A 13,273-nucleotide genomic window follows, 5' to 3' on the forward strand; every position below is an offset into this window, starting at 1 on the left:
AAAAGAAAGTGGTGTTAGTTACACTATTTATAACTGAAAAACGGATTAACCAATTTGGCTGAAAATTTGTGCAGAGGTCGCTTGGCCCAGGAGACGGACATAGGATAGTTTTTATCCCGGAAATCCCACGGGAACGGGAACATGCGAGGAAAACCCCGGGTCTAAGTTTATAGCTAGTTATTATATAAATTATGAAAGAATCCTACTTAATATTACAAATGCGAAAGTTTGTAAGGATGTGTGCGTGTTTGTTGCTCTTTCACGCAAAAACTACTCAACCGATTGCAATGAAATTTGGTACGTAGACAGCTGGACAACTGGAATAACATATAGGCTTTTTATCCCAATATTCCTACGGGATACGGACTTACGCGGGTGAAACCGCGGGGCGCAACTAGTTAAAAGATAACTTATCTTAATTTTTTTGCTTTATATTATTCAAGTGGTTTATTAACAAGAAATTATTTCAATGTGGTATGGCCAAATGTGTCCAATCTTGCGTCATGAATGTGATCTCCGAGTGCTATGGGGTAGCTATGGGACTATATGTACCACGGTCAAAGCTCCAGGGGAAAGCTAGTAAAATATAATGGCTATTTAAAGATATAGATATAAGTAAGTTTCATATTAATTGCTAATTCTTATTTATCGTTATTTTATGTGATTAAAATTCAACCTTAACTCAAAGGGAACTAACAACAATTTGATTATAGTTCTAGGAATAATGACGTGTCTATGTTGAATTTTATTGAATGTTATCTTAAATTTAATGAAAATACATATTATATAAAATTGTTTTAATTATTCGTCTTAATGAGCTTAGCATATCATAGCATATCAAAATTTTATTATTTCATTTCAGTTTACAAAACGTTCATGTTTTGTATATATTTAATGGATTCCTGCAATTTATTATATTCGGTAGAAATCTTTTGACATGCTTACGCAGGAACTAAGGCGTTGGTTGCAAACAGGAAATTCTATAATACTTTTTAAATGTGCCACGTTCTTATAGTTAATTCCTTTAATGTTAATGAATAAATTTCGCCAAAATCATCTTTATTTCGTGTAGTATCTACTATATAGTATTTAAGCGTGTGTTTTTTACGTTTTCATTACTTAAAAAGGGCTAAAAAATCAAAGATTTTATAACGGTCGTCATATCTCACACACTATTCACATCTTCAAATTCGAACGTGTTTAGACAACAAATTGAAATGATCTGCACTATACTGTTTCCCATCTCTTTCCAGCACGCGCTGATCCTATTTCTATCTCTTTCGAATTTCCCATTTCACGCATGCGCGTTGAGGCTATTCCCGACGGTTCACTCGCAGCTTCATACGGTGAAATGTATTCAGAATCTTGTTCAAATCACATTCATGTACAATTTGGTTTTCCTTTACGTTTCGCAGCTGTCGTTCGCGAGCGAATTATTCAATAACAGTGATGTGATAAACGTATAAACATTTTTTATTAGCTCGCTAGACGGTTCATCTAATTTATAACAATAGTTACGCAAGAGGGGACTCGCAACATACGAACCTTCGAGTGACAGTCGAGAGTCAGCCTCTGGAGCTCAGAGCGTAGCCCGGTTGAACCATGTCCCAATGAAAAACACGATTTATAACTTACAATTATGAAATAATAATGTTTCAGTGCGTCAAGCGGTGTTCGAGTTTGATTTTTTTATTTTATCACAGCGGCATTTTTTTTTCGGTCCGTGAGTGAATCCGAGATTTGTGACGGAACTATTTAATGTGGATTTCCATTTGGCTTCATGGACATTCAGGTTCGTACACTATAAATATTTTAAATTATAACCTAGAAAAATATCTTGCATATTACATTTTTGTATATTCGAATATTAACCTTTTTTTTTCCTTTCTTGTCATTGAGCAAATTGTTATTTTTTAATAAATTTCTTATTATTATTTAAATAAAACTTATTCGCTTGAATATGCTAAGAATTCTTTATCATTATTTGAAATTTTTACTACTTATTTAAACTCTGTCTGACTTACTATACACGTTCAGACAACGATATGATGTCTTTAGGGGTACCTAAGGAAAGGGGGATTCCTTTAATGGACTATGAATATGAATTAGGATTATATTAACTACCAGTCCGTCCCGGCCATGACCGTGGTATATATATATATCCTATATCATTGAGGGCTCACGTATACATTCAACGGTGAAAGAATTTTTGAAATCGGTCCAACAGTTTCTGAGATTAGAGCGTTAAACAAAAACAAGTAAACAAATTATATTCATCATCAGCCCATATATGTTCCCACTGCTGGGACACAGGCCTCCTATGAGGGTTCAGGCCATAATCCACCACGCTGGCCAAGTGCGGGTTGGCAGATGTCACATGTCGTCGAACTTTTGATTCTTGGACATGCCGGTTTCCTCACGATGTTTTCCTTCACCGTTTTAAGCAGTGGTGATGTTATCCATATGTGCAGATAAATTGAAAAATCAATTTATTTCCTGCACGCTCGCCCGGTCTCGAACCCCGACTTATCGATTTTGAAGTACGAGGTTCTCACCACTGAGCCACCACTGCTCTTAAACAAATTATATTATTAGTGGAGATTTCAACAATTAATAAGGTAATTAATTATAAATATACTTATATAATTTAACAATCAAAAACTGCTCAATCCATTTGAATGTAAGTATGATACTCAATTAAGTGGGAATTATTATATACTCAGATATAAGACGTTATATAGTAAAATTAGCTTTTGCCCGCGGCTTCGCAGTCGTTAAATTCGAAGTAGTTTAAGAGATGTTATTATACATATAAACCATCACTCTATCTATTAAAAAGACCCCATCAAAATCCGTTGCGTAGTTTTAACAATTTAAGCATAGATAGGGACACAGGGACAGAGAAAGCGACTTTGTTTTATACTATGTAGTGTTGTGACTCACGTAGAGAGAGCAGATGAAAAGTTTAACCTTACCGAGAGCAACGTCGCGGTGAATAACTAGTTGTCACACGCGGCTTTCGCTATTGTAGCTAATAACGTTACTGAATTTATTATGTAACCCACTAATTTTTGGGTAGATTATAATCTGTCGATGTGAAAAAGACTGTGAAATTGTGACCTAGGTGAGATTCTATGTATCTCCGAAAGGGGTTGCGGACGAATTCTAAAAAGTACCCCTGGCCCCTTTACGACTCCTATGCTCGACAGAACGCAGTGGAATTTTAGTCGCTAGGAATCGCTCTTGCCCTGGCCGTGGGTATCTATGCAAGATTTACCCACTTTAAAAAAGATTCGGTTTATTTAAAAACTGCATAGAACATAGCACCTGACGGACATTGCAAGCAAATTTTGGAGACGAATCACAATTTTCAGTCAGTTAACAATCTGGCGAGAAATATTATAATCTGACGGTGTTTGCAATTAAACAGTGACATACTGCTTAGTGTCTTATAAATCTTTAAATGAAAATGAGTTGAATATATCAAGAAGTTAAAACAATGCTTCGAAGTCTACATTGTTAGGTAGAAATTATTATTTTTTGGTATAAAAACCACTTGTACCCATCTTGTACTTAATCAATCTAGACGTTTGATTATGATTAATTTACAAACAAACAAACACAAACATTTTGTTTATGATATCAGAGTAAACTTCTACGATGTTATATTAATCTTGGTTTGGCATCATTATTTGGTCATATCAATTTCATGTTCATTGCTCATTGTCAACGAATATCACATGGAAAATACTATATACAGAAAGCAGTGTACTTGTAACAAATATGTTATAAGGAAACGGATAATTAAAAGCTTCGTAGCCGCGCTACGAAATGCCTACGGAGCGTAGCCGCGTAGCCGTTTTGTCAACATTACAAAACCACTTCTTGCTTCCTCATTAATTAAACGAACGTTGTTTTATGTACACGAAATTTATAAAAAAAGCACTTCTTTTAAGTTTTATCCGTAGTTAATCCATACCTTCATTGTGAGGATGGAATTGATTGCTTGAAAATTTATTGGTTTAAATGTAACTAACATTTCGCTTGCACTGCGTAGTTAAACGAAATTCTAATCAAAATGAGATTTTTCAGTGCGATGAAAAGTAGTCTATATTATTCCTTCCTTTTTTCTTACTTCAATACTAAAATCATATACCATCGCTGCTACAATGGAAAAGAAAGACACACAAAGAAATACACTTTGGCATTTGTAATTATTAGTAAGTCTACAAAAAATTATATGTAATACTACAATAGTGTAATACTATATATACAATGTTTATTAATCAATTAATCCATCCATAAGAACAAAAACTTCTTTATTACCTTAAAAGGCCGGCAACACATACGTTCATGGGCGGCGGTGATCGTTATCGTCCATCCTACCAATTCGTTTGCCCGCTCTTTTATAAAAAAAAAGTGTATTTATTCGTTTAAGTTCAGCTCAATACAAGTTGTATTCAACTTAACTCTTATAACACTCATCCACTTTTTACTGCTTCATCACTTTTATTTATTTAAAGCTTGAGTCGAGCACGTTTGAGCACGAATTGGGACGGAAAGAAAATTGGATTTCAAAAATTTCCTTCACTACCGAAAGCTGCAACTTCACTTAGTAATATAGGCTATATTACTGCGGGCAAAGCCGAGGCGAACAGCAAGTTTAATATAAAAATGAAATATGAGAGCGTTTGTCTCTTCACAGCTCACGTAATTAAAAGCTTAATTACAACTTTCCGAACTGGGGCGATGTATTAGTCTCAATGTCTAATTACCGTTTAATTAGTGCTTAAGTTAGTGCTTAACCAGCGTGCGAAGTAATCTTTGTGTGTATACTCGTGCTGCTGATTCATTATTAATCGTACTTTTTCTTATACAGTTTTGGTAATAAAATGATCTGTGTATATAAATTTAGTCTATATTAATGTAACGAATATTTGAAAGCATATGTATCTGAAAATTTTGAAAATATATGTATCTTAAATCAATAATTAAAATAAAAGCGAAAAAACAATATAAAATTTAATATAGAAAGAACACTACAAAGCATAAAACAAAATCGTTTTTCGTCGACTATGTATCTGCATGCTAGATCTCCAAAAATACGAAAAAGATTTCAATGAGTTTAAAAACACACAGAACGCAATTAACGTGTATATTATTAATACGATCGTTAAAATAACCTAGAAATGTTTAAAACTACCAAAATGACGGACTCTGGGAGGGATCGAAGTTTTCTACCGAAATTGTTAAACTTTCTGTAATGATTTTATGTGGAAAATTATAGATTAATAAAACATCTATACATGAAAAAAGTAGATGAAACGAACTCTAATAATAATGCATCAGTTCTTTGAAAATTGAAGTTTTCAAATTGTATCAGTGGTATTATTTATGTGGGAGTCGAGCAGCGTGAAATAATAGCATGATACTGTATTTCGTACGGTATATTATCACACCCTTCCCTGTCCATTCCTTTATTTTCAGTCGTCAATCCTTTCCTTATCCCTTACCCCTTTAAGGTCACGCATTTGCTATCAGGATACTCTGCGAATGTTCATGAGTCGGTGTGATCATTTACCATCAGGCGAAGCACCAGCTCACTTGCCCGTTGACATAAAAAACACATTTTACTACTATACAAAAAAAAAACACATTTTACACGTTGCTACACTCTCTGCAACATAAAAATTCGTACAAAACCCAGTCTCTATTTAATCAACATCTCATTCATGCATACACGCTTGCATTATAAATGCCCTTAATAAATCCCTTTGAGCAAGCACACACGTGTACAAGTGAATATTCCATAGCGAAGGGTCGCTAAATAATTTGTTGCGCCTTTCATAGCGAAGCTGGGGGAAATGTGTCACTGGCCGCGGGCTAGGTAGCCTAGTTGTCCATTGAAATGTTATATTGGGGTTTAGCTGTTCCCAGAGCATGAAATTTTATTTCATGGATCGATAGAATCTTAAATTCAAGTTTGTGGAGTTGCCAGCTTTGTCCCGCGGTCGCCATTTTGAAAAAAGCATTTTACGCTTTATCTCCTAACCTAGCAATGTTACAGAAAATTTCACAATACATTATCGGTAGTAAATTGAATTGTCTACAACTTTGTTTCTATAACGTATTTACATAAAATGAAAAATAAAGAAGTTATATACCAAAAAGGTTAAGTTTTTGGGTAAATTCTCTTCACGAAATTAAATTGCTTCAGACGAATCTTGTAGAGGTTCTTTAAACGATGATTTTGATTGCGGCTGCGAGACAAGGGCGGCGACCTCATAAACTTGAAGTTAAGCTACCACTGACCCCCCCTTTCCCCCTCCCTCACAGATGCATTAAACAAAACGCACGCTAGCGCCTTTAAAATATAATATTTCAATGGACTTGGAGACTAGGTATAGGCTAAATAGAGGCTTGCGAGGTCGGTGGAAATGCACGTGCAAATATGCGGTAAAGCACCGCCTTTATAACAAGCAGACCAGCTTGTGGTACAAATTAAATAGCCTATAGCACTCAAGAATCTCGTATCTATCTAAAGGTGAAAGAATTTTTGAAATCGCATCCGTATTTCCTGAGATCAGCGCGTTCAAACAAACACGCACTTAAGTTTTCTACGCTAATATCATAAAGGGGAAATTTATGTATTTATGCATGTTTGTAACGTTTTCACGTAAATACCACTGGACGAATTTCAAAAATACTTTCACAATTGGAAAGCTGCAACTTCTCTGAGTGACATAGGCTATGTATTATGTGCCGCGGGCGAACAGATAGTATATTATAAAAGCGTAGATAGGTGCATATAATTAGCGGGTTAATGGGTAGAAACACATGTAAACTATGTGATTAACTTCATTACGCTCTCGTTGGATAGAAAAGATTCTTTAATTTAAAACAATAACAACACATTTAATACCTATGGTCTAAATATATTTCCCACAATCTATAATTATAAAGTTTGTTTGTTTGAACGCACTAATCTCAGGAACGACTCGTCCGATTTGAAATGTCCTTCCAGTTTTAGATAGTCCATTTAAGGAAGGTTATAGGCTATATGTACCACGGGCGAAGCCGGGGTAGACTGCTAGTTTTAAATAAAATTAAATAGATTTCCACCCACTCGGAAATTTTCTCTGAATGAATGAAAGATTAAGTTAATAAGTTAACGCCGAATAATATACACAAACACTAGATAAATAACTATCTTTTGGCGCAGTTCGGTGACGAGACGGTAAGAACCTTCAAGGCCAAAATGGGTCACTGCGGTTGTCATAGGTCGAGTCAATCATTGTTAGCTGGTGTCTGCCAATTGGGACTGTGTTCATAGATAAATACTCGATAGTTTGTTAGGTACTGTCGAGTATTTAGTTCAAATTCAAATTCAAATTTAGTATATCAAATACTTAATCTATACCTTATAGCTAGGTACATTTAGGTAGCTGTGTGTGTGGTGTATAAAATTAAAAGCTTCAAGATTTATATCTTTGCTAGGTTAAAGAGTAATCTGTATTGAAAAGAAAGAAAGAAAATACATTTATTTATACCAGATAAAGTTATAAAAATAATTTGATGTAACAAAAAACGCTAAATTAACCTAGTATAAAAGGAGATCCACTCAGTGTATGAGTCTAAGCCAATTAAAGGAACTTAGACTCTCCACTGATTTCCAGTGGAGACCACATTGACCCCTTGACAGTGGCAGTAGTCACGTAGTATTCAATTTTTGTAATATTTAAACGCCTCATACAATGTCTGTATGTCTGTCGCTCCGTAGTATCTCATGAACCGTGCTAGTTAGACAGTTGAAACTTTCATAGATAATTTCTGTTCTATAACAACTAGTAATACAAAATCGAGGTTAAGCAGCTTTTAGCACGGTCCAACGCTGGATGGGTGACCTAAATTTTTTGCGATTGTTTTTAAGGTTATTTGATCAGAACACGCGTCGCGAGTCCGACTAGCACTTGACCTTTTTTTAATTTATTTACTATGAGAAAGCTACTGTATATTTATAAAGTAAGATAGGCTAGCCGTAATAAGACAGGAAAAGCCGAGGTTTGCGTGTTATTAATATATAATAAGCAGTAAGTCTAAAAAAATAAAAATGTACGTATACTCATATGGCCAGGAGGTAATGCGTTGAGGTCAGGTCTCAGGCCGACACAGTTTTGTCTTAATTATCTAGCCATTTAGTTCAAGGTAAGTCTGGATTACTAGCATTAATGTTTCTTATTATTATCTTCTATATAATTACGGTTTGTGGGACGCGAACTTATCCTTCACCGACTTTAAAGATGTGAGGAGTGTGAAGTTCCCTTATTTTTCCTCTCGTCAGCTAGTGCTTTATAAATGAGAAATTTTTATCCCGCCGAATTAGAATCCCGCCTCGTGATCCTTTTTATATTCTTTCAAAATTTTCAAGAGCCAAGGTACGTAAGGCCTCTATTAAGCAAACATTCATGAGTACTGGTAGCGCTTACCATCAGGCGACTAGCTTATTTGCCAACTATGATATAAAAAAACATAATATTTTCTTGTGTTTGATTTTATGCGAGTATTATACATTTAGAAATTAAAAACTTTTTAACGGATTTTAAGCGCGATTTATTCATTACATTATTAACCCGACGTTTCGAACACTTTACAGCGAGCGTGGTCCCGGAGTCTCTCAGAAATAAAGGTTTTAATTTCTAAATAAAAACACATACTATTCGCACGAATGTGTAAATGCACCGTAAAGTCGAAAGACTATATTGCAATTAGTCGCTTGAATGAAAAACTTAGTTTCCAGATGATTATCGATTGACACTCGTTTCCCGTATAACAATGGAAACGTTCATTGAATAGGGAAGCGAATACTTTGATCGTCGCTTGTGAAAGCTTTGTTAAGATTCATCTTTAGTCTCGTATCGTTGTCAAGGTAGTTTGTGGTTACTTTGTATAATAGTAGGGTTTAAAATAGAAAGAGGTGATAGTGGTCTGTTCATCATCATCATCATCATCATCATCATCACCACCACCACCATCATCATCATCATCATCACCATCATTAGTCTATATATGTTCTGTTTCAGGGATACAGGCCCTTTATGAGGATTCAGGTCGTACCACGCTGGCCAAGTGCAGGTTGGCAGATGACATATGTCGTGGGACTTTTGATGCTTGGACATGCCTGTTTCCTCATGATGTTTTTCAACACTGTTATATGCCTAGACTGATTAGATTAGAACATATTTTTGCAATCGATAAGCAGCGCTGTCAATGTTTCTAAGCATTTCAGCATGCAACATGCAGCAAAGCTGTGCTGTTTTTATTTTACAGGTTCTCTATTACACACTTCTCGTATATGTTGGTTTTTGTTTGTTATTTTATGCTGCTTTTTCTTCTTTTTAAATTTAGTTTGAGTTTTAATGTTGTTTTTTGGTTGTTCGTGGTCTGAGTTCGATTTGTGTTGTGCCATTTTTGTTGTTGTGTAATATTTACTCATTAACTCATTTATTTTTATCTGTACAATATGTTTCATTTGTGATCAAGTCGACCCTATATAACATTTTTAAGCGAATCAATGGCATCTGTTATATTTAAACAGATCAATTTAAAACCGTGCTGCACAAAAAAGGCGGTAAAATCCTCTATTTTCATTGGTATAAAGCCAGATTAACAAAGGTTCTGCAGCGCTGACAGCGCTCGTTTATCAATACAGGAGATTTGTTGCAGCGCTGTCGTAATCGACTTCAAGCGCTTGATATTTATCTTGTCGAGGATCTTTCCGAGTTCAATTGTAGTTCTCGGATAGAGAGCATTTCAGAATCAATGGTTATAAATGAGGAGTAAGCTAGGGATTGTATTTTATATGTTCGAAACAATATGGCGTTACAAATACTAATACATTGAGTAATTATAACAATTATTTATTTATTTTATTTCTATTTGAAACGAAATTTAATAAAATGAAATTACTTTTTTGAAAAACAATTCAGTAGTACACAATAACAGTGCTTGCGCTACAGAGGTTTTTTTTTTAAGTTGACAACTTCTTTTATATACATACGTATGTTTTTATATTATATTATACAATTTGCCTTTATATATTTTTATTTTTCTCTATTGTATTTAAATAATTTATCCTTTTATTTGTGAATTATTTGTATGTTGATTATTTCGCTTAATCTGAAAACGTCAGCACTTCAAGTTACTAAGAGAGAACTTTTCTATAACAGCTTTCATGACCGATCAGTTCCAAATTGTTAAAATCACATACCCATGCTACATATTATATAAATTGTTAAATTGATTATTTTTTATATAACTGATTTTTTGTATAAAATAAACAAAAGAGAGATAGATAGGTATAAAATAAGGAAAGATAGATAGTTTCAGATTTTCTTCCCATAAAAATCCGGTTCCCCTTCAATTTTGGGAAAACTGAAATAAAGTATATCAAGAAATGATACCCCCCGCTGATTATGTTATTTTTGCTCATAGTTCTCGTTTCTGCAGGATTTTTGGGATGACAACTGTCTATATCCATAGGGCCCTTTCTCGGGTCTCAGATTATATCTGTAAAAAATTTCATCCACATTGGTTCAGTGGTTTAGGCGCGAAAGAGAGACACACAGATGAACAGAGTTACGATCGTATTTATTACGATAGTAGGGATGAATAGATGCATTGTTATTGGAGATAACAGAAAAATCATAAAAATAACATTATGGAGGGAAGTGGCGGGGCTCAAAATAAGATCCAAAATATTGATCATATTTCTTATACTAACAGTTACTGATAACTTCTGACTTACTGACTTCAAATTCAACATAAGTATCTAGTTTTAAAATTTGTTTTTTTCATAAAAAGCTGTCGTTCCACCAATAACATGTTTTTACAATTTGTAACTCGCTAGTTCTACAAAACTTGCACAACGTGAGCGGGCATTGCTCTATCCTGTAAAACATTTCACATAATGGTTCATTTTGTTCACAGAGCCGCGACATATCTCCAAGAATGGCGTAACACTTACTATCCAGCCTTGATGATCTCTCAAAATGACAAACGTCAAATTAAAACTACTGTTCTTCCTTCTGAACGCGCTCCTGTCCGCCGATTTGGTGCACTCTCGTCCATACTCCAATACAAACGTCACAGACTTCTTCATGAACTTTTCTAACAACAGCACATTCACTATACCAGTTGATACCAATTCAGACACTCTTATCGTAGCTAACGAAGATGACGAGCAAAGGAATGACGATGAAACACCAGAAGAAACGAATAAAAGTTCAAACAAGCAAATGGAGGCGATCATGAATGCTGAACAAGACAGGGACGAAGCGCTATCGGAGAAAGTCATAAAAGACCAAGTCAGCATTCTGGAAATGACGAAAAACGAGGCTGAGGCTTTCGAAAAACAATTGAACACGTCAAGTCCGTTGTTGGAAGAAATGATCGATTCTGAATCGGATCGCGAGGAAACACTAACTGATATTCTGTTCAGGCCGGAGTCAGAATACATTGAAGGGCCGAGATTTGAATTCCTCATTGCAGCCAGACTTAACGAAAGTGATGTAAACAGGACTGCTGTATTTAGTGATAATAATTTAGATAAAATTGATAGGAACTCTAGTGATGTTCTTAAAAAGGTGGACTATGTGGAGTTAGTGGAGGTTGCGAAGCCGAAAATTAGTGAAAATAAAAGTGCTTATTCTCTTGGCAACATCACTGGGCACGAAGTAGATAATGATGCTGCACCAGACACAAGTGAGTAAATATTAAACGTTTCACATTAATTTCTATCTCCTTACAATGTGGTTTTCATTTAAAATCTTAAATTAGTATGGTTCATTTAAAATCAAGTGAAGTATCGAATCAATTCTATCTATTAATTAATTATATTCATTACTTTTGAAAGAACAACTCTGCTATGTAATTATTGAGTATAAATTTATTTAGATCTCATTCGTTCCGCATTACTATCCATTGACAGTTCAATTAAACGAAAATCTTCGGGACTGGAATGAATTTATGTTAAAATAAACTCGTGATAAATTCTCTTTTAGGTAGAAATAAGCTTCACTTTTGCTGTGTTAATTTATCGCATAAATATTCTTTTATTATAGTATAAGCCTCATTATTGAGTTTAAATTCTACCATTAATTAATTTTTTAATTAAACATTTATATTTGAAGTAAAACCACTCAATATTTGTATTTTTTTTCTTTAATGTTTATAATCTTTATAATTTAGTATATAATTAAAAAAAAATTGCAGAACTTCTATCAGTTTCAAGTTTTTTGATTGATTTTTAATTTCTATTAAAATATATTATGTACACATTGGCTTATATTTTCTGATCTATTTAAGTGTTACCTATAGTGTTACCTTTACGTATCACACCAATAGCTGTTTTTTAATAATTTACAATACTTAGTTGATGGTAGTTGACATTTTTTAAATGAAATAATCATAATAACTGGACTAGGAACGTAAAGATTTATTATTAAGATAAATAGCCCTATGAACCCTATCAGCTTGCATTCCGTCTCAGTTCCCATATAGGATAAAGTTAATAATGTTCGTATTTGATCAATCAAATGAGGACCATGATGCCCATTCGGGGACTGGTGGCATATAACCCATTTCAGTGTCCATTTGGGGACTGGTGATTACGTGACCTATCCCAGTCCCCATACGGGGCCACTGGTGCCCTGGCATGTGACCTGTCGCAGTTCTATCTATGTTCTCAGGCTTTACGGACATGCAAACTCTGTTTCTGGCCTGCTTCGGGACCCTGCTGCCCTTGCTATTCGTCTTGTTCGCTACGTTGCTTGTCAGGTAATAAATTTTTATTTACTCATTGTATTAATTAGTGTATAATAATGTTTATTGGTTTGAGAACTGGTCACAAAAATTATGAGTTTTCGCTCCCGTAGGGTATCCGGGATAAAAACTATTCCATGCCCTTTCTCGAGTCTCAAAGTATATAAAGTATATCTACCAAAATTCATTTAAATCGGTTCAGTAGATAGACAGATAAGCAGATGGACAGACAGAGTTACTTGTGCACTAATAATGTTAATAGGTCCCTCTATTATCCCCTGTATACGAGTATATTCACTTAAATACAGTAACATAAAGACGACAAAAGCAATGTAGGTATATACAGAGAATTAAATTATATAACTTTCAAAACATTTTATTAGTCCGGTCAATTTAGACCAAAAAATGAGGGTGAAGTTACATAAAGTCCCAACAAGCTGAATTTCTGTGAAGT

General features: G+C 34.5%; 1 protein-coding gene across 2 annotated transcripts in view; it reads left to right on the forward strand.

Moving 5' to 3' along the window:
* Positions 1-1,364: 1,364 nt before the first annotated feature.
* Positions 1,365-13,273, forward strand: part of LOC119838754 — a 41,797-nt gene continuing 29,888 nt past the window's right edge. Inside the window, exons 1-3 of one of the 2 annotated variants that reach the window (XM_038364853.1) lie at positions 1,365-1,792; positions 10,987-11,760; positions 12,729-12,834. In XM_038364853.1, the coding sequence (XP_038220781.1) occupies positions 11,049-11,760; positions 12,729-12,834 (818 nt within the window). In that variant the 5' untranslated portion in view covers positions 1,365-1,792; positions 10,987-11,048. The remainder of the gene's footprint in view (positions 1,793-10,986; positions 11,761-12,728; positions 12,835-13,273) is intronic. The other variant, XM_038364854.1, reaches the window with a different exon arrangement.

The sequence above is a fragment of the Zerene cesonia genome, unplaced genomic scaffold, assembly GCF_012273895.1.
Source record: "Zerene cesonia ecotype Mississippi unplaced genomic scaffold, Zerene_cesonia_1.1 Zces_u004, whole genome shotgun sequence".
Classification (NCBI taxonomy): Eukaryota; Metazoa; Arthropoda; class Insecta; order Lepidoptera; family Pieridae; genus Zerene; species Zerene cesonia.